This window comes from Juglans regia, chromosome 8 (genome assembly GCF_001411555.2).
Source record: "Juglans regia cultivar Chandler chromosome 8, Walnut 2.0, whole genome shotgun sequence".
Classification (NCBI taxonomy): domain Eukaryota; kingdom Viridiplantae; phylum Streptophyta; class Magnoliopsida; order Fagales; family Juglandaceae; genus Juglans; species Juglans regia.
This window is the reverse complement of record NC_049908.1, coordinates 18947402-18969639: the sequence shown is the minus strand read 5'-3', so window position 1 is coordinate 18969639 and position 22238 is coordinate 18947402. Positions and strand designations below refer to the sequence as shown.

At 37.1% G+C, this 22238-nt stretch overlaps 1 protein-coding gene across 3 annotated transcripts; it reads right to left on the bottom strand.

The window, feature by feature from the left end:
- Positions 1–1121: 1121 nt before the first annotated feature.
- LOC108997867 (putative lysine-specific demethylase JMJ16) lies at positions 1122–21620 on the bottom strand. Of its 3 annotated transcripts, none has more exons than XM_018974253.2 (13): positions 20918–21620; positions 20425–20473; positions 19272–19830; positions 19056–19127; positions 18700–18777; positions 18043–18561; positions 13702–13926; positions 12905–13066; positions 7158–7526; positions 5296–6640; positions 5092–5195; positions 2408–2605; positions 1122–1639 (listed from the first exon to the last, which is right to left on the bottom strand). In XM_018974253.2, exons 3-13 carry the CDS (start codon positions 19593–19595, stop codon positions 1307–1309), a joined length of 3729 nt encoding a protein of 1242 aa, XP_018829798.1. In that variant the 5' UTR covers positions 19596–19830; positions 20425–20473; positions 20918–21620; the 3' UTR covers positions 1122–1306. The 3 variants fall into 3 exon arrangements, with proteins under 3 accessions (XP_018829798.1, XP_018829797.1, XP_018829796.1); XM_018974252.2 differs by lacking the exon at positions 20425–20473 and having other exon boundaries at positions 20918–21056; positions 21183–21620; XM_018974251.2 differs by lacking the exon at positions 20425–20473.
- Positions 21621–22238: the final 618 nt, after the last annotated feature.

The following is a 22238-nucleotide window of genomic DNA, read 5'->3' as shown; positions in this document are numbered from 1 at the left end:
TATTGGTCAACAACTGATCAACCGAGGAATATGTCCCTATTTTCTTGGTCATTTCTTCGTATTTATCTATCAAACTATGAAGGTCATGATGCATCTTCCTCGTCTCCTCATTTTCCCGGGGGGGGGGGGGGGAGGGTTTGCATGTGCTCTGTGCTTCCATCTCAACCTTGTCGACCTAGCTAGACGTTGTATCCTCCCTTGACAATCTATTCCTTGTCTTGAGGACTTTGTTTTCCCTTCAAAGTGATTCGACTTTAGTGGTGAGCTTTTTCACAATCTCCTCCATCTCTGCAAGTCTTCCTTCCATGTTTCTAGATTGTGCCTCTTGATTCTTGGTCGTCTGGGATCTGAGTGGTGACAAGCATGTGAAAAGCAGGCTGGTTGTAAGACAAGAAATCTCACAGACAGTACCACCTATTGACGTATGTCACGGCTCCACACACGCAATCACCTACAACCAAAGAGAGATAAGAGTTGGAGGTTTTGTGGGAACGTCTCCGATGCCTAAGTCAATAAAATAATAAAGTTTTCTTTGGGAGTAGAAAAGAGCCTCGTTGTCATACCTGGGTGGTATAAATAGAACCCATAGTGTCTTCTATTTGATGTGCTAACCACCTAACCCATCATTTGAAATTCAAGTTACGAGATAGCTATACAAGCTTCCCTTGCTTTGAATAAACTGATAACCACTCTCTTGAAATTCTTGGATAGCTATTACTATATCCTTTCAATGGGCCAAGTCCTCGACTCAGAGCTTATTGAGTTAAGCTTGGGCTTAGGCCCATGATATGGTCCAGCAAGCTCCCGAAAGGGGAATGGATTTAGTCCCTTCCATAATGTGCAAATCCAAACATGGAGCTCTCGCTTCACAAACACTTCGACAATGAAGACTTAGAAAAACAAACATGGCATCCATCCACACAGGATTTCGTAGAGTTTCTTATCCACGCACTCCGCAATCTAGTAGAACAAATATTATAATATTTATATAATAAAAATAATAATTACTTTCTTCTTGTTATTTATTCGGACTTGAGCATCTAGTCCGAATATTGATCCACTGATGATGAATCTTTTAGCCTCTTCACTGCTACGAACAGCGAATAAGCTTCCAAGTATCATGAAAATCTGGACGCTTTTCTTTTTCTTATTTTCCTTTTCTTTTGTTCATGTTAACTTCTTGGTTAAAGAACGATCAGGTTGAGTACAAAATACCTGCAACCTGAGAGCAGGAACTGAATTTACAGTCAAAAAACTGCCATAGGATATTTGATCTCTCAAATCCTCATCCAGACCAAATAATGAATCATCTAGGACGATTGTGAATCTCTTCACTAAGAAGTTGAGTCACTAAACCTCGATCGGCTGTTGAGTCATTATAACTTAAAATGCCATGCAGTGTGTTCAATTCCTCTTGGCTCGCCTTTTTAAATAGCCCCCTCAGCATTGAATCAACTCTACTGGGCAAGCTAGAATTTCCAGGGGCCACCTGATTATACTTTTCCTCAGACATTGAATGGAAGGTTTTGCCAGAGTCCTTGTATTGAGAAGTTTGTGGAATCTGTTCCTGAGGCCGGGAGTAGGGCCGGGAGTCCCAGTACTCGGTACAGACTCGACTTCGATCCATTGCTTCTATGGCCTGTTTAAAGACAGCAACAGGTAAGGTCAATACAAACTTACTTACCACACTTTAGACAATTTTTCCCTACAAAATTGAGAAAATTGTCAAAAGCACAGAGAAAAATAATAGTCGTAATCATACCAAATGGCAAACTACTAATTGAAACTAAAATTTGCGTTAAAAGCTTAATGTAAGGGGTACATCTTTCATTTTCATTTCCAAAAGTTTTGAGAACATAAACAACCATGTTTGGACAACTCGAAGAGAAAATGAAAAGTCAATTCAATGCTTTGCAGACTAGATTTTCAAAAATAAAAAAGGTGAACAAATCATATGAAGAAGAAAAAAGAAACTGAATTTTCATCAACAAAGGAGTTTCTCTTCTAGACTATGGTTGGATTTGTCATGCTTCAGCATAGAAGTTTTACATAACAAAAGCAAATTCATTTTATACGTAGAAAATTGCCAGGGCTATCACCTTGAGCTTGTCCAGGTTACATGGGTTGCAAGATTTTTTTTTTTTTTTTTCCTTTTAAAGAGAACCGTACCCCGAAATTTTATAATAAGACCTCACTTATGGAAGAGGAATACCATGATTGCTTACAAGATAAATCATTAAAGCCACAAACTAGATCCCATAAACCCAAAAGCAATAAATGGGAAATAATTTTTTAGCAGAAGAACTATAAAGAAAAATATTATAAGCATTGTAACCTTTCACCCATGTCCCATCACAGACACTTACACCATCACAGAAGTAGAAAAATTAGTTTAATTGGTATTTACCTGCACAATTTGTGGTGAAGTAAACCCAAACATTTCAAAACCATCAAGACTCCCAGGTGGCTGTAAAGGAGGAAGGTCTGCCATTCCCAGTTTATGTTGCTTTGTGATCTCTTGATTCACTCTATCTCTCACCATTTCCCAGCATCTTGAAGCAGAGATGTGAATAAACACCTCTTTTGGACATTGCTCCAATGAAACCTAAAAAGTGGGGTAGAGATGAACTCACTTCTAATTAAAATTACAATTTTATGTTACTTTATTTTATTATTGTAATAAGTAATTTCCAAATCTACCAATAATGCTAAAAAGCAAGTAAACTCCAGCCAAAGCAGCGGTTCCTCCCTCTTTAAGAACAAGATGAAGGAAGAGGCCATGGATTCATGACCTAGATATTGTGTAACTTGCCTATCAGGTGAATGTGCAATTTACAAATCTATTTACATGTAAAGCCAATTCACTGTTCAGATTAGAAAAAGCAAAGGCTGCTATTACATTAGAAGTCTGACCATCACAATGTTCCCTAATTTCTCTTGCCACAGATCCATCTTGCAGTATAATGTTTGGTCATAATAGATGTTTGGAAATATTTGAGCATTTTGGGAATTTGTTTGAGATTAGGTATTGGAAAAGAAGAAAAAGAAAATTGAATAAAAATATTTTTTAAAATAAGTCTGATATTAAAGTTTGTGAAAGTGGACGAATAAAGTTGAAAAGTTGTTTGAATATAATTTTTTTAAGATTAATTTTTGTTTTGGAATTTGTAAAAGTTGTATTGATTTTTGTGTGAGAGTAATGATTAAGTGAAATTTTGAAACAGAAAATTTGTGTGTTTTTGAGTAATGTTTGAGAATGAAGTTATGACAAATGTTGAAAATTTTTGAAAAATCCTTTGTTGCCAAACAAGGCCAGTGATCTCCATACTACTTTATATATGACTGTCCAATATATCACCGTTTTACTACAGTTTACTGAAGATGTTGCCTATAATATGCTTACTCATTTTCTGCGCTTTCACATATTCCCATAAACTCCAACATTTTCTCATAAAACAAAATCTCTAAGGAATCCTATATTAAAACAGAATTTTGTCAATTTAATGAAACTTTACATCTATTTAGGGAAGCACTTTAGGTGTTTTAGTTGAACAGGTATCAAATGTGTAAAAGATAATATAAAGCAGCCCGTGTAAAGTGAAAATAATCTGTCACGGAAATTTGCATCTTGGGATGAAATATTCCAAAGGATTTTGCATCGTAGGATGAAATATTCCACAATTTGATCCAGAAAAAATCTAGTGCACCAGAGTAAAAGGAGAGCATTAGCATGATAAATCTGAGAGTATTGAGTACCTAACCATGCTTTTGACAGAAATCAGTACCAAATCATACTTAAAAAACATATCATATTCCTTTTTTGCACAAGCAATCATGTCTTCTTAAATCTTTCCGGGAAAACTTTAGCATCTCAAAGATTTTCAATATTTAAAAGCTTATTAATGTGAGAAAAAATGAAGCTAAACCATTTTTTTATGGTAAGAAAATGAAGAGAACCCATTTGTTGAGACATTGTAGCAAACTTCAATAGGAGCTTCCCAAAGTTTAACGGAAGCAGAAGTAAAGATGAAAACCACATTTTTGTTTTTTATTATTTGCAATGCACCAAAAGAGCTAAACCGCCAGGGGAAAAGTATTTTTAAACCTAAACAAGTGCAGTACAAAAGCACACACTTATAGTGGAAGTGCTACGTGAGAAAAAGCATGTTTACTTATCTTCCATTAAAATAGAGGTAACATTGAGAAAAAAAAAAAAAAAAAACATTGGGAACCATTTGCTTGAAGAATTTGATGATTTCTATCATGGTTGGGTATATTTGGGAATGCACAGGAAAATAAGTTTTGTAAAGAACAAGATAATAGCTGTTCTGCTAAATTTAATAGCCTATGTAAGAGCCAGAATTATGGACCCACATCCTTCATACCATTTGAAAGCACTAGGGCTGGGCGACGGGGCTCCGCCAGGCCCAACCCCGCCCCCTCCGCACCCTGCCACCCTGGCTGGGCCTCCACTCCCTCTGCTCTATCTGTTATGGCCGCCGCTGCCCTCTCTCCCTCTTGCAATCGCTGTCCTCTGATCCTCATCCTCCTCCTCAGCTCCTCCTCTTCTCTGAGTTCTTGAGTTTGTTTTTTAAGGTTTTCTTTTGTTGTTTTCAATTCGAATCATTGGATAGAAATTGTGTTGTGGATTTGATTTATATTTTGTTTATTGTTGTGGATTTTTTGTGTGATTTTGTTTATTTTGTGTTATTCAATTTTTTGTTTAATTTTTTTCCATTTCAGCTATGGGGCCATGGGCTGTGAAAGGGGGGCAGACGGACCAGGGGTCCACCCCCGCACTCCGGCACATGGACGGGGGCCCCACCCCTGGGATACGGTGGCGGATTTTGGGGGCCAAAACTCCCCCCCGCCCCACTCTATTTGACCTAATAAGATGATAACCACTATTTTCCTTTTACATATTTTCCATCGTATTATGTTGCATTTAAAAAATGTACACTAAAGTTCAAATCAGAGTTAAGCCTTTAGGCTCAGGTGCAAGTTAAGCTTTTAGCAACACTGAATGCAATCATGAGTGTAAACCAGCTAGAATACAACATAAACTTTCGGAAGTGAAGAAATTTCAATTACCATAAAGAGAGGTCCGTCCCTTCCTGCATCAAGAACTTCTGAGACATAGTAACACATATTTGCTGGATCTAATACACTTATGTACTTAACCCGGCTCCTAAATCCTGCATCAAATAGAATAAATATGAATAAGTGCATCCTACCTATTTAGTCTAACATCTTCAAGTTTCTATCATCGTAGTGGAGAAAATGGCTGCAACATACCCTTGGGGAAAATGGCCTGGCTGTTACACCAAAACTTCCCAGAAAACACAACTCCAAATTCCAGAGGCTCAACAGTGCAGTTGATCCTCCGCACGACCTTGGCAATGCGAGGACCCTTTTGGCGGAAATATCTGTCCAAATTGTTCACGGTGCAAGATGGGTTTCCTGCAATAGTTCTTATATTATCCACTATATTTGAGGTTGCATTTAATCCCATCTTTTCATGTTTATTGTCATTGTTAGGCAATCCACTGCCATATGGTTGTAGATTCTGAGGATAACTCCCACAATTTGCCAGATCATGTTCACTGGTCTCTCTTGCAGTCGAGCAGTCTTGAGTTTTCCTTCCTAAATCTGCACCACTAGAATTCACATGGCAAGACATGTTTGGTGGATTTGATCCTAGAAGGGGTTCACTACTTCCACAATCTCCATCTTTCATGCGCATAGAATGAGATAAACTATTCCTTTCTCCATTAGGTAATGTCCCCATCACTGCTGCGTCAGTAGAAGGGGTAGTCAAGATAGGATCTTTATTATTATTACATAGGCTTGCTTTATCATCAGAACCTGCCAGCATCTCAGAAAGTCCTAAAGGCTTCTCCGAAGAGGTTTCCCTTTCTTTTCCTAAACCTGGCCTCTCAGGTTCATCGCCTTCATCATCGCTAAGAAGTATAACATTTTCACATTTCAAGACTGAAGGCTTCTTCACTCTTGATTCCTCTGCAGGCATTGTTACAGCATATATTGCATCTTCTTGAGACAACTGCAAAACAGGATTTCTTAAATTGGAAGGCAAAATAATCAATCCTTCTTTCTTGAACTTAGAGTTATGGTTTGCCATCTCATTTTCACGAGAAGAACTACAAATTGTAGATGATGCATTTCTACACTTCAAAACCGATTCAGCTTCTGATATCTTCCGTTTCAGTTGAGAAATCTCATCCATGATCCCAGTTGATTTCCTCAAGGTCTCTTTACCAATTGGCAGTAGATTCTCGTGGGACACATAAGAACTCAGAGCAAGTCCAAGATCCAGTCTTGCCCATCTGTAGATGGCACTTAATTTTCCTTCCAATGCCTCAATAAGGATATTTAATTCAGTGATGTCATAGCGAAAGAGAAAATATTTGGAATCCCAAGGACATGTACAGAACTGCTTTGCATGATCCAAGCATGCATATTTATCTGGGGAACAACGACAACCTGCTGCAGACATGTGCAAATCAAAAAGGCAAACACTACATTCCCTCTCAGATGTGGCATCAAAATTGTTCTCCATCTTTATTGTCTGTGAAGAACTGCTGAGAAATTCCCTCCGCTGACATTCCATCTCAATTCGTGTCTAAGCAAGAGAAACATACAAAGTCAAAAAAGGAAAGATCAAAGAACAGTAGTTGTGTCTAAGTGCTGCCATATCTGCTGGTGAACCCAATAGGTACCAACTATCTTCTTTGTTTTCTAATCAGGGTGAACAATTAAGTCAGTTTAGCATTTAGTTGGGTTAACTATCAAGGCATTGTTCATGAATTCAAATCCATGTTCTGAAATGCAAAATGGGATTAGATTGTATATTCAAACCTAATTCCAGACATTCCTAAATCATAAATCCAAAAATCAATTATGAAAATGATATGCCATGATTCTAAGTCTATCCTAAGTGTAATAATTCTAATCTTTCGACAGTTCCTTAACTATTTGCTGATTATTTCAACCCTTCTCTTCTTAAGTGAAAAAAAAAATCTGGATTTCTAATTAACTCAGGACTGAATGAATATTTCATATACGTCAATCATCCCAATCAAAAAGAAAATTAAAAAAAAAAAAAAAAAAAAACAACAAAGAGAGAGGTAGAGTTTTACCTTGAGTGTTTTAGATAAGATCCCATCCTTTCCACAGACATCTTTCCATCTCAAGTTATCCGAAGTATTTTTCTTCAGTAAATTTAGTTCCCAATGTGCTCTAACTGCTTCCCTTGCTGCCCCAAGTAAAAGTTTGTCATGGGAAATGGAAGTCTTTCGTCCCTGCTCACGGTATAGCTCTACAGCAATCTGCCCATGGGGCAGCCAATCAACTGGAGCTACATTAACTGCCTCAGCACAATTGAAGCCACAGTTGAACCCTGAATGATATGCTCGAGGGAAGGTCAAAACAAACTCTCCAGGATTCTGAATACACCTATATACAGGTACCCCCTCAGATTTCAGTATCGCAGGGGAAAGCTGTGTGACCTGCATGAGAAACTCATATGTTCAGGGCATAGCAGAATTCAATGCATTGATAGAATAATGATTCCACTCTTTGTGCCCCCATTTCAGTAATATATTCCATGTATTATGTCCCATCTTTTTTTTTTTTTTTTAATGTCCGGGAACCTCTCCAAGGCAGGGCCCTTCGGGCCCACCCTTGCAGAGTAGACCCCAGTCCTATGCACCGCACCCTCGGAAGTTTCCCTACACAAAACTGGTTAAATCGCTGGCTTTTCACCGGGAGGTGTGGCCCCAAAGGATTATTTGCACCCATGAGGTGTTGAACCTTGGACCTTGAAGGGAGTGATACCCCAAGACCAAGGTCTTCACCACCTGGGCCAACCCCTTGGGGTTATGTATTATGTCCCATCTAATATGGGGAACTCTAGACCCCTACATGAGAGAGGAGATTAAGGATATTAGTTAAATGATAACATTCAAACTTTTCCACTAAGATGCATCTGTAAAAAGTTAAATCACAATAACCTTTGAGGAAATTGGTGATTGAACAAGGTTCAAAGAATCAAAATATTCCTATCACAGAAAATAGGCTATCTTAGGCCATCTACAAATCTCAGTAAAAAAAATAATCAGATTTTGTGCCATCATCGGTGCCACCTACTAGGGCTCCAAGTTTTGCCTTTACCTTTACCTTTACCTTTGTCAAGAAATTCACAAACTTCATCAAACGTTTTATGCCATTTTCAAACTGGCAAACACGGGTCCCTACCAAGAAATAGATAAGGACAAGGGGGCATGACAAAACAACAATGTATTTTAGGATCTAAGGCATGCAAGTAAAATGGAAATAAAGTGGCAACAACATACACATTGGCTCGTGCAAGATGAAAACTTGAAAAACATATGAACAAAAGTGGGCAACATATATATAATCTTATTGAGAAATAGCTCTTTACAAAAATATCAAGTCCATTTTATGTTGTACACATATGGAGAGAGGCTCTCAAAGTGTCCACCAACATATGCAAATGTCATTTTATAATGCTAAGAAATTGTACATCTTTGATGTCAAAAAAGTGTAAAAGAAGTCCCAGAGTCCAGCATGAGCCGGATAAGAGAATAGATCTACCCTAAAATGAGATGCTAATGTACTCATCTGGGGCCTAATTAGACACCAAAGGAACATGTATATAAAGATAAGTACTTTTACTTCTGCAAAGCAATCAAAGCATATTACATGTAGCATTAGGAAGAAAGTACCCTATTCTCTTTCCTCTCCATTTTGCTATAATTTTACTGGATACACTGAAGTCCCCGATGGATAAAATTATTGTCAGACAGTTTCTTCCAGGAACAATTTTTTTTCAAGTATTCCAGGAAAATTATCGAACCCTTCTCGTGGTGACCAACAGGTAAACAAGCATCAAAGCTGTATCGAGAACAGTGACAAGTAATTGGGCCCTGACCCTTGACAAGTTTTTTGTTAGTCAAAATTCATTAAAAACCAAACAGTGTACCCATGTGCAAAGTGAACCACCTATCAAATGGGCAAAGAAAACAAAACCACCAAACTAAGACCTAACACACCCAATGTTCGTGAAAGCACTAGGAGCACACAAGCACAAACACCATCTAGAGCCTAGGAGCAAGCGTGCACCTAATTGGTAAAGTGCAAAATTTTAGTGATCATATATAATAACAAAATCCATATAATACAATGCAATAGTTTAGAAAGCAAGATGGTAATACATTGAGCCTAACGACTTATTTGAATATCATGCAACACGACAATTGAGTAATCATCTAATTACATAAAATTTAAACATTTTGTTTTCTATAATTCTCTTGTGATTTACTAAATATACACATCTATGATATTTGATAGCCATTATCAAATTTAAGTACATGGTTAAATCAAAATATAACGAAAGGCCATCACCAAAAGAGCTCACGAAATGTCGGTATTAACATCTACGCTAACATTAGCAGTCCAATATCAATCCATCTAAAAAGCCAATTTGGACCATTATATCAGGTTCAAAGCATATAGATCACATATGACATGTGCTTTGCTTTTGGTAAGGAAAGCACTTCAGCCTTGGTGCTTTGCACTTTAGCTCTCCTTTACCAACACTGAACCTAACAGGTCCTACCCACAAAAACAAGCTACTCCTCTAGAGATTATACAACACCCCCACAAAGCCCGAAAAAGCACCACTAACTCCCCCCACAAAGTAAAACCAAAACTGAGGGCTTCAAAGCCCAAAATGACCTTTTCCCCTTCTAAACCATTTCAGCAACTGAACATTGCTCAATGTGAGGGGATTCACTTCATAGACCACTGCCAAGACAGACTAAGGAGTGATTTGGATTCAGAGGTGAGTTAAGATGAGTTGAGATGGTTTGTGAATAGTAGAATAAAAATTGAATTGTTTATTATATTTTGTGTGGGAATTTGGTAAAATTGTTTTGGGATTTGAAAAAGTTGAATTGGTTATTATATTTTGTGTGAGAATTTGAGAATGTTGTAATGATGAAATGAGATAAGTTGAGTTGAGGTGGGTTTTGAATTCAAACGAGGCCCAAGGTTACATTTTGTTACACAGTTCAGATAAGATCAGATGTTTTGATGAAAGTTGAATAAAATAATGTTAGAATATAATTTTTTAATAATATTTTTAATTTGAAATTTGAAAAAGTTGAATTGTTTATTATATTTTGTGTGGAAGTTTGAAAAAGTTGTAATGATGAGATGAGATGAGAGGTTTTGTGTATCCAAATCGAGCCTAAGAGGCCAAAACCCCCCAACAAAATCCACCCTCATCACACAAAACTGGGTAGGGCTCATACCTGGAAATAAGGGTGCTACCCGTACCCCCTGGATGGGTAGCACTCTTCTAAACCATTTTAGCAACTGAACATTGCTCAATGTGAGGGGATCCACTTCATAGACGACTACCAAGTCCAAGATAGACTAAGAGGCCAAAACCCCCCAACAAAATCCACCCTCATCACACAAAACTGTGTAAGGCTCATACCTGGAAATAAGGGAGCTACCTATACCCCCTGGATGGGGGGGTGCCCCCTTCCTATACGCCGCCCTTGGCATGGACGAGGTTTGCCGCCCGGAATCCGGCCCAGCTTTTTGTGGGCGGGGTCCCCCATCCCAGTGCCGAGGGGCGAATTAAACCCTTCATCCATCTGCCACCCCGGTTAAAATACAAGAAGCTCACTGCCCACCCATGGCCAAAAAAACCAAGACCACCAGTGAACCACCAACAAGAGAAAGAGGGAGACCGGCTGGGGGCGATGATGAGAGGGAGAGAGAGACCACGATGGAGACGACGACTAGCTGGGGATGACGCCATAAAACACTAAAACAAAGGCATTGAGAAAGGAAAGGGAGAGAGAGAGATATCAGCTGGGGGTGATAGTGAGAGGGAGAGAGAGACCACGATAGAACCGGCAACCGGCTGGGGGTGACGGTGACACCATAAAATAGCGACAAAGAGAGGAAAGAGGGGGGGGGAGAAAGAGTGAGAGGCACGAAGCCCCGAGGGGGAAGAGAATGGCTGGGCGGCTGGGAGTGGGGATTTCACGTTTTATATGAAACTCAAACCCTATATTAAAATAAAACCCCAAAACGACAACATTTTATTAAAGAAATAGTTTTTTTTTTAATATATACCTATATAATATGCAGACGGGCGAGGCCTAGAATGGGCGGGCCTGGGCTCAGCCTGGGCCACGTCTTGTCCTAATTTTCCAAGTGCGAGCGGAGGCCTGCACCTCAGCATTTGATAGCCGGGGGCGCTCGGCCCCCCAAGAGGGGCTAGCTGGGTGGGGGCAGACGTACGGGTGGAGGGGCCCTGCCGCCCACCCCTACCTGGAAAGGACTAGTTAAGGTTGTAACTAGAGCTCCTTGGAAGTATTATAAAGCCCAAATACACATAGCGAGGAACCAAGCTCATTCTCCTAATCATTCAATACACCTATACCAAACTCATTCTCCTAATCATTAATCACCAACCCAAAATGAGACTTCATGGGCCAAGACAATCTACGAAATACTTATCAAGGCTCACATTGCACTAAATACTGATGTTATATAGTACAAGGTCAACCCTAATAATACCATTTGTAATGATCTAAAGAAAGTTGAAGTCACATCGACACTTATACACTGGAACTTAATCTTCTCCCTACCATACAGTGTGGGCCTTCTTCATTCACCACCCTCATCTAGAAGTATGGTGTTACAATCTCCTCCACTCATGTCTAACATCCTCATAAGGTCATTTTGTTGCATCATGGCTCATAAGGTCATCTTGATACCATTTGTAACAATCCAAGAGAGTTTTAAGTAATATCTATGCTTATACTTGAAAAGAACTAGTCAAAGTTAAAATTAAAGTTTATAAGAATCATTACAAAATCTAGTTCAAGCAAGGAACCAATATGGGATTTGGTACTCGATTAACATTTAACAGACTCATTCCCCTTCTATCATAGATCATCCATCCAATAAGGAAAATTGGGGTGTTAGAGATACAGTTACTGAAGTGGCAATGGAAACTACATATAGGAAGTTTACTTCAGCTAGACCCAACCAATCTCCTCTTCTCAAGGGAACGGACTGAGAAAAAGAGGGGAACTAGTATGATGGGAAGCTTTCCATATCAATATAGATAAGCAATACGTTGCAAGTGCAAGAAGAATACAAGTGTGGGAGGAGAAAAAATATAGTAAAAACAAAAGGGAGGCCAGAAAATAACAAGCTCAGTTTCCTAACGCAACCTTCAGGTGAGGAAAGGATCATTTATAATCATATCCATATTGATACACTATCTGCAGAGACAACAGGAGATTAACTCTTTGTACTTCTCGTTAACTTCCTAAAGAAGGATGCGAAAATTTAGGAACAAATGACAGCAAGACGTCACAATAATCTAAATAAACAATATTCCAAGTTTTCCATAAAATAGAGCATGTCATTCAGTATAATTAGTTACTAATAATTTAAAATTTCTAATATAGGAGGAAAAAAAGATAATTATTTTTATGGGTTATCTTGTATTTCAAATAAAGAAACCCTTATGCTTGTTATCCAAGAACTTAATAAGAATACTGGAATGGAAGGAAAATTGGAGTTTGCTAGGAAAATGAACCTTCCCCCAAGTTATTTTTCAAGATAAGAAAAAACTTTTCAATCAATAGAATCTAAGAACATATTGCCTTGAAGGCGCAGTGTATAGAAAGAAAAAAACAACACATGAAGCAAGCGAGATTATCAAAAGGACATACCAGTTGTATGTCCACACAATAGTTGAACAAGTAAACCAAGGCCAGAAATTACAGATGTCAAACGATGTTATAACACTGCAGCAACATTTACTCACCAGCTTATGAAGTAAGTCAGGTTGTTCTTCAAAAAGGTCAGGCAAATTCTTTCTCATAGCCTCCTCTAATTTACAGGCATTCCTACCGGGAACACCGTACCATATTTTAGGAGCACCCCAGTGCAAGTAATTCAATGAGTACAAGTGGTGATCTTCGACATGCTGTTTTTAGAAGTAAGACAACACAAAAAATTATCAGTCATGACTCTAAAATGAAGACATGAGCTAGAGCCCCTAAACAGTTGTCATACACTTTGTGATTCTACACGCACAAAAATATTCGAGAAATTTAACTTTATGAGTGAAATGTTAAAAGTTGAGACTTCAAGATCTTAACATGTACTATGAACTATGCATAGTGAACATAAAAGTTTCAAGGTGAGATTTCCCTCCACCATTTGTATGATTAAAACAGAACGATCAGTAAAGAACAAACAGGGAGGAAAAGGAGTGCCATAGCCAAAACAAATAGAGAAAGAGAGGGTAAAAGAAAGTAAACCAACATTATTTGTCAAAAAGAAAAAGGTATAACCAACAGCCTAAATGTATTCTATATTCCCTATTTTTTGGAAAAGTTAGAGCACTCTGTTCTTTTAACCTTTTCTTGTTTCAATCATTTTGCATTTAATTTTTTTTTTAGAGCCAGATATAAAATGCCATGCAAATACACGTCATTTATTCACAGGAATCACGAATACCCCTTGTGTGCACACATTCTTACATAAGCATAGGTTATACATGAGCAATTATCTAGATATTATAAGCTGATGCAGAGGAAAATTACAATTTAGTCTTACCCAACAAAAGGAGGAAAAGCACATCCCTATATACAACCACGGCACCAGAACACCAGATATATCACTGCCCTCATAAGAGAGGACAGATCCAGGAAGCCTTGGAAAGTTATTCAGGTTCCAGCCTGATTTTATATACTTTTCGTCTGAAGCAGATTTAACTTGACTGGACACCTTGGGAAAACCACTGCCAAAAACCCCAGTTTCGAGATCAGCCCCATACAGTACCTAAAAAAATGATAACATTGCAAAGTTAAGGTTAGACATGCATATGTGGTGACACATACAGTACACAGTCATACAAACACTCCGTCACAAGCAGAGTCAGGAGGAGAGGGGCGACCAGCCCAACCAAGAAGCTTTTAAAAAATCTACTTCACCCCTCCCCCCAGGAAAAAAATTGAAATAACCTCCCCATGCCTCAATAAATCTTTAAAACAAACCTGTAATCTCTGCAAAAAAATCAGAAAAATAAATGTATCAAAGTTTAAAAAATTTAGCCCTAAGGCTGTGTTTGTTTCAGCTGTAAATTATTTTTGTGAAACATTTTCATCTCCTGGCATGTTTGAAAAGGGCAGAGACGGAAAATGACTAGTGGGTCAATTGAAAAATCATGTCGGGTGGAAAATGGCCTACCCCTCTCCAAGGTGTAAATCATTTTCCACCCCCAGTTTGACGAATTCTTGCAAAAGATAGACGTTGTTAGCTGAAAACACATGGCCCAATCACAGACTGCCACATGTTGATTTTAATTTTTTATGAGGATTTAATTAAATTTTTTTCAAAAATAAGAAATATATTTTTATAACAAAAACTGATCTTTATATTTTTAAAACCTTAATATTATAAAAAAATTGAACACCCAAATTATCAAGGATGGAACATGGATAATTTTATTGGGCTTAAATTAGGTTTAATGGGCCATTTTGGATAAGCCCACAAGCTATAATTTATTGAGGTTGGCTAGGAATTTTAATTAGGCTGATAGGCGCAAAATTTATTATGGTGAATTCAAGGTTTTTATTGGGCTCAATAATTGAATTAAAAGCTCATTTAATATTTATGGGCCATATTAAATTGGGGTTAGGCCCAAGAATTATTTTGCAAGTCCCAAGGGACCCCCTTAAAAGTCCAAAAAATAGACCCAAGAGAAAACTTTAGGACCCTTAGGCCAAGCCCAAGTAGGTATGTGTAAAGACCAAGACCCAAGGCCCATGAAAAGGCCCAAGCCCAATTACCCAAACATCCAAACCCGAGTACATATATGTGTGTGTGTGTGTGTGTGTGTGTTCCAACCCGTTAGCCATTCACTGTTTTCCTTCCCCCCTTGCAAAACTAGGGTTGCCGCACCTGAGCCTCAAGCCATCCACTGTGCGTTCAACCCCTTAGCCTCCGTTAGTTCACACAGCACCACCATCATGTTAGCCAAGCATCCACACTGCCACCACATACGCCACACAGTGAGCCCAGGTGCCTCACTCCTCCATGGATGTGAATCACGAAGCAAGCAGCCCCCACATCTCAAGGCTTCACACCCCCATGGCCTCCACTCAATGCCCTGTCGCATGAAATAGTGGGCCACAAGAGGATTGATGTCGTTGCACCGCAAGGCAAATCCACTATGAAAGCCCCAAATCCAACAGTGAACCCAACATGCTGATGGCCCTTGCACCGCTGCAAACAGCACTAAAACACCTCCCACGTTCATTCTCGTTGCTCTATCAGCCACCTTCCATATAAAAACGAGACAGTATATCACCATGAACCACCAAAACCAGCCCCACGCGATACCGACGCAGCCCCTATTTTTATACAACAAAAACAGAGCATTGAGAAGCCCAACCATGTCCAAACCTCCTGCATCCCCTCCAAACCAACAACCTCTCTTCCATCGTCAAACACCCAGACCACTCCTTTGACCCACCATGTAGAGCATAGCAAGCGTTTAGAGCCGCCACCATTCAACCACCGGAAATGAGCATCTCCAAGCCGCTGCTTCACGCTGGAAACAACCAACCCAGCCGATCCACCACAAGGAAAGCCATCAATCTTCCCAGTCGACGTCGTGCACCATGGACAAACACTTCCCAACTCCACCTTAAGAGCCACCCAAGAAGGCTACGCTGTCGAGAAGCCAATGGAAGCCCAAACAATGCTGACCAAACAATTGCACTGTTAGCTTCCCGCACAACTCATGAACCACCCTTCCACCTCTCATTAAGGCCCTCTCTCTCTCCACCCACATAAACTTTCTTTGTTCGTGCTCCATCTCTCTCTCCAATGTCAAGCTCTCTCTCTCTCTCGTTTTCTCCCTCATATCACGCACTCTCCCAGCACCTCTCACTATTCTCTCTCACATTAGTTCTCTCTCTCTCTCTCTCTTCAAGAAAGCTAGATTACAAAAATACCCCTACCCAGTTTAGCGTTGACCATAGGGTTTGTTATTTATGATTATATTTTTATAATAAAAACAAGAGAAAATAAACATTGGGATGCGGAGATATTTTTAGGCTTAAAATGAGAATTTTAGATTTTTAGGAAATGTAGATTATCTAAGTATTTTAGGTTTTAATTAAAAGGTACGCATTAAATTAGAAATTTACCCAAGTTACTTGTCCATTTTATAGGTGATCAATAATGCACCGGAAATATTGGTTTAGCACTACGAGGTAAGTAGTATGATCATACCCTTACACGTATGTACAGTAAATGACATGTCTTTTATAAATAAAAAATATTATGCATGTACGCCCTCCATTGAAAGCCCCTTTTTACGTACTCAAGTCATGCATGTAAGGATTTTTTACTAACATGATAGATTTATAAATGTCATGATTTTATGCATAAGTTTTATGTTAGTTGCATGGTACATGCATCAAGATATTTCATAAAAAGCCATAGTTTTATGTAACGAGTTATTCATCAAAATATTTATGAAAAGTCATTTTCTGTAAGTTATGCATAAAATATTTATGACAAGTCATGATTTTATTTACTTATCAAAATAAAGACAAGTCATGATTTTATGTGAAGAGCTATGCGTCAAAATATTTATGAAAGGAAACATTTATCACAACATTTAATGAAAGATTATGATTTCATTTGAAATCTATGATATGATATGGCACGATTTCATTTGAAATTTATGATTATGATATGATAAGACAAGATATGACAAGAAAGTATACATATATGATTATGATGAAGTATGACGGTTAAGATACATAACGGCCTATGTTATGATATGAAGACGGTATCATATGTTAAGGGGCATATTGCATTGCTAGGATGTACATGCTAGTAGTGCACCCAATGTATCTTCCTTATGTATGGATTCCACAACCCGCGGCCACGGTCAGAATCAGAATTTATTAAGATTCGCTAACCCTAACTCACGAGGGTCCACAATGGGTACCGGCCTATGACAAGTAAATTACAAGTTAAGGCATTGCATGCACAGATCAGGTTCATGTTCATGTTATTTATGTATGTAACTATGAGTATGCATGTCTTTCAAGAAACCATATGTTAATACTATGTTTACAGGCAATGCGACTCAACATCCTACAACACTTACATGTTTTAAATTTTTTTATTTTTGCTTTCTTATTTTATTCATACTAAACTAATTGAGTTATTCTACTCATCATCCAAACACTACATACTTGCAAAAAAGAAAATTAAAAGTTGTGTTGTGTGAGGGATGCTAAGTAGAATTTTTCTTAAGTTTACTGTATGATGTGTTGCTTATTGAGTATTCGACTCATTTTTGTATGTTTTTATGTTTACCCACCCCAGGTGAGGATCTTTATGAGAATGGAACTACAGGACAGGACTTCACCTAGGGTGGTGAGGCAAAGGCTTAAGACAGTTTATGGCATGCTCATTTTTATAATTTTAGTTTAATAGGCTATTTGGTTCAGCACCCGAGACTTGATAGATTTTAATAAGTGCTTCCGTATAGTCTCTTTTATATTCAATATTTTAAGAAAGAACAATTCTATCTATTATATGGAATCTTTTCTACCTGGCGCTTCCTTAGGAATAAAAGAAAATATTTTTTTAAAAGTCAAGGTCAATAGCACTCCGGTTCCCTTACATTTCTAAAAATGACTTTATTCTTAACCATAGGGGAGAGGGTGTTATAATATTCATATTGAACTATAAGAAAATTATATTTGCAAGTTGGTGTAAATGACATACCCTCCACACCAATGATATAATAGGATTTGATTTGCAAAAGATTTTAATTTTAGATTTCTCTTGCAAACCACATCCTGTCATGTGGAGGTGTGTCCTCCACACCAGCTTGCAAGTAAAATGATTCAAACTCTAAAACCATACCTCAATTTCTTCAGAAGGTTTCTGTACCATCCGCCAATATTCACCTTCAATATTCTCAATGGATGGTTCCCACTGCTCTTTAAGCATATCCAGATTACAACCAATATTACTGGCATGTTCAATCTTACTAAAGTATTGGACCTTGAAGTCATCTGCATATTTCTTAAAAGTTTCCAGAGTAAACTCTGGACCAGGTTCAAACCCAAACGTTTCAGCCTCATAAAATCCAGCATCAGCAAGTCCTCCGCTACTAGTCACACAATCTGCACCCATGCGCACACATCTTCTCCTTTTTCTCTTCATACTATTATGAACTTTTAACCTCTTCCTCATTGAATCTCGATTCTGAAGTTTGTCAATCCTCTGGACTCGTGTAGAAAATTTGGCAGTCTCCCACATATTTTTCTCCTGAAGAGGACAGGGAGGTTTCCAGGATGAGGGAGGAACAATGCGACAGACTCCGTATGGTTCAGCTCTTGGGCGTATACTTGCTATATAATTCAAAGTATTTTCAAACTCCTGGAAAAGCCATTTAAAAGTTCAAATATCCTATTCCTAAAAATAAAATAACTGTGAAATTTATAGTTAATAGGAAAAATGATAGAAGACAATTGTCATACTTCTATTAAGTTAAATCCTATTGGAAAAAATAACAACCTCTTCGGTTGGGTAGAAAATGGGAGCACCCTCAAGGTCTGTTCGAGAAGCATCTTCTGGGCACCATCTTGCAGTAACCTGTTAGACTTCAACTTTCAATAACAAAATAAAATACAGGCCCAAATACTATTTTAGGACCACATCAGTTTACACTCCTCTGTCATTGTGGCAATTATCAGCATGTCAGAAAGACAAAGAAATCATGGCATGATGCAGTGTAAAAAATTTTTGTTTTGATCAATATTAGGTTGTAAAAAAATTAGGAGGCGACAGGTAACTATTACAGCTATGGAGAAGTCGCTAAAAGGAAGGGGAAAGACCAACAGTGTTAAAGCATGAAATTCTAAAATAATAACCTTTTGGCAATTACTACACTCTGGACATCCACGGATGACCCCTTTTGGAAGACGAGGCTTTGAAGAGAAATTCTGCAACAAGAAGTGGCACATAAATCATCATGTACAAATACAGCATTCTCAAAGAGGAAGAGGAAAAAGATAAAAAAATATCAACAAAACAGAGAGCAACAAAAAACACATATATATTATATATAATAACAGAATGAAACTAACTTGATCAAGCTGCTCAGCATCAGATTCATCTCCTGAACTGTTATCATAACGCCCATAGTTTATCGAAGGTCTAAGCCGGAGACACCTTTTAGGCTTTGTAGCATCACTGACACCAACCTCTGCTTCTATCTTAATGGGCATTGATTGAGAAGTATTTGTGGAGGCCAAACAAGCATCCACGTTTTCCATACCTTGTTTGTCACTATCTTGTAACCTCTTCAAGGTGAACGATGTAATTGACTCAAAGCCCGGTGGAACTGATGGAAATTCATCATTCTCATCTTTAATGCAAGCTCTCATTAGCTCTGTCCCCATTAGAACCATGAAACAAAGACAGCATAAAATATTTTCTCTGAACCGTTCACTTCATGCCGAAAGGAATCAATCCAGTATCAAAGTTGTCTGTCTCAGGCTCATCAACCTCGCAATGTGACTAAATGCAGATCTGAAGTGACAAGTGCAGCATTACGTCCAAACCTCCCCTGGTATCTTGCAACAGCCCAGCTCCAAAGAAACTAACACACTATCCAGGGTATATTCCAGAGTAAAGAAAGTTGCTCTACAATAAATAAATAAATAAATTATTTAATAAATAAATATATATATTCCTATGCAAAACAAAATGAGAAAGAGAACAAGAACGAGAAATCAACTTTTTTTTTATAAGTAGAACCAGAAATCAACTGTTTCACCGAAGATTCAGAAACCCCATGGTTTGGGGCTAATCGAAATGGAGCAACATGACTCCAAATATATCATGATTACAAGGATAAATAATTCACTACCTCCCAGAAACTTTTATTACAATTATGTTTGCGGTATCATGAACTCTTAAGAATCACTTAAATTTTCAATTATTTGAAAAAAAGGCACAAGAAGGAAAAAAAAAACGATAAAGGTAATAAGATTGAATCCATAAGGCCTAATTTCTTTTTTTGATAATTAAACTATTGTATTAATAATAATAGGCATAGCCCATCAGGGCTAATTTCTAAAAAAATAAAAACAATAATTTTAGCATTTGAATCCAAGATTCACCAGGCACATTGTACTGTTTTGCTTTCTATTCTTTTCTTTTTTTGTGGCAAAATCAAGTAGATAAAAAAAATAATAACGAATTTAAGGAACCATAAAATTGTATTGCATAGCATACCATACTGTCTGCAATATCATCGACTGCTAAATATGAATTAAAATTTCACCTACAAAAACAAAACAAGAAATAACGAGGAAAGGGGAATAAGATTGAATCCACTAGAACGATTACCTAGAGAGAGAGAGATTCGACCAGGCCTAATTTTTAAACAAAAAAAAAAAATAATGTCATCGTGCATTTTTTGGTAACAGAATCAAGTAGTTATTACAAATTATTACGAATATAATGATCCTAAATCCTACAGATGTTCACAAGAATTTTTTATGACAAGTCATAAAAACAACATAATCAAAAGCTCTTAATGACACAACTGAACTGAAAGCTATCAATTCAGCGCCACAATGGTCAAATAAAGGCCCTGCAATTATAATTTTATCCCTGAATTCGTTGCAATCAGACAGAAATCCAAAAAAGGAAAAGAAAATATAAATAAAATCACTAAATAAAATTAATTAGATTAAATTAAAAACTAAATAAAATTTGTGCTTACATGTTCTTGATCCAAGAGTCTGGAATTCCCAGTGAAATAAAAGGAGCTCAAAACACCATCAACTTCCCCCAGCTTTTAAACAAGCCAACTACTTGATCCCCAATTGGTTCAAGGAAGCAATTATTACCAGAAAAAGATTCTATATTCGAAAACCCTAATTTCAGTTTTTGAAAAAAAAAACAACTAACAACAGTAACAATAATAATAATAATAATAATAAAAAGGAAAAACAAAAGAAGAGTAAATCTGATGAAGCAGATCTAACCTTAACCCTAACCCTAACTCTAACCAAGATGGCTGGGAGGGAGACAAAACGATTTAGGCAGAGCAGAAGGAACCCCAAGAAAAAAGGTCAACAAGGGTACCCACAGATCCAAAAATGAGAAACAAGACCCACCCCACCGAGAAGTCTTTGACTGCAAAATCAAAGGAATTTCACCTAGAAGAATCACAAATCAGAGGTTCTATAATAAGATTATATAACCAGAAAAGTCCCAATTCAACAAGAGAGGGAGAAGATAAGGGCATATCCGGAAGGTAAATTAACTCACAGAGAAAACATTCAATGATTTTTAGATTAAAAAAAAAAATACCAAATACACAAAACAAAAATCCTGCATTAAACATGTAACAGATTCTTATGCCCCTCGTTGATTTTATTTTCTCTTTCCCTCGGTGATTTTGGCAAACAAATGATGTTGTTTTTCCTCGAAAACGACCCAAATTTACGCGTGCACACTGCAGTCCATCTATTATTTTTGGGTTAATATGGATTTTGTAATAGAAAAATTATATTATAATAATAATAGAAAAATTATATTATAATAATAGTACAAGAATTTAATAAATTTTAAAAAAATATGATGTGTAGTATATATAGATGATGAATAGTAAAAATTTTTATAATAATCTATAAGTGTAATTTTAATTTTTAATAAAAAAAATATTAAAATATTTTAGTTAAAAAAATTTTATAAAAATAAATTTATGATATTAGACTATAAAATTAATTTTATATATTTATATAAAAATAAATCACATAAAATTATATCAATTTATATATTTTTATTTGTAAAATTTTTTATAATTATTAGGTTGTGTTTAGATGTTGAAGTGAGTTGAGTTGAGATAATAAAATATTGTTAGAATATTATTTTTTAATATTATTATTATTTTGGGATTTGAAAAAGTTGAATTATTTATTATATTTTATATTAGGATTTGAAAAAGTTATAATGATGAATTAAGATGAATTGAAATAAGTTTGAGATCTAAACGAAACTAGCTGAGTATTTAAAACCGAGTTCAGACTTGACCCAAT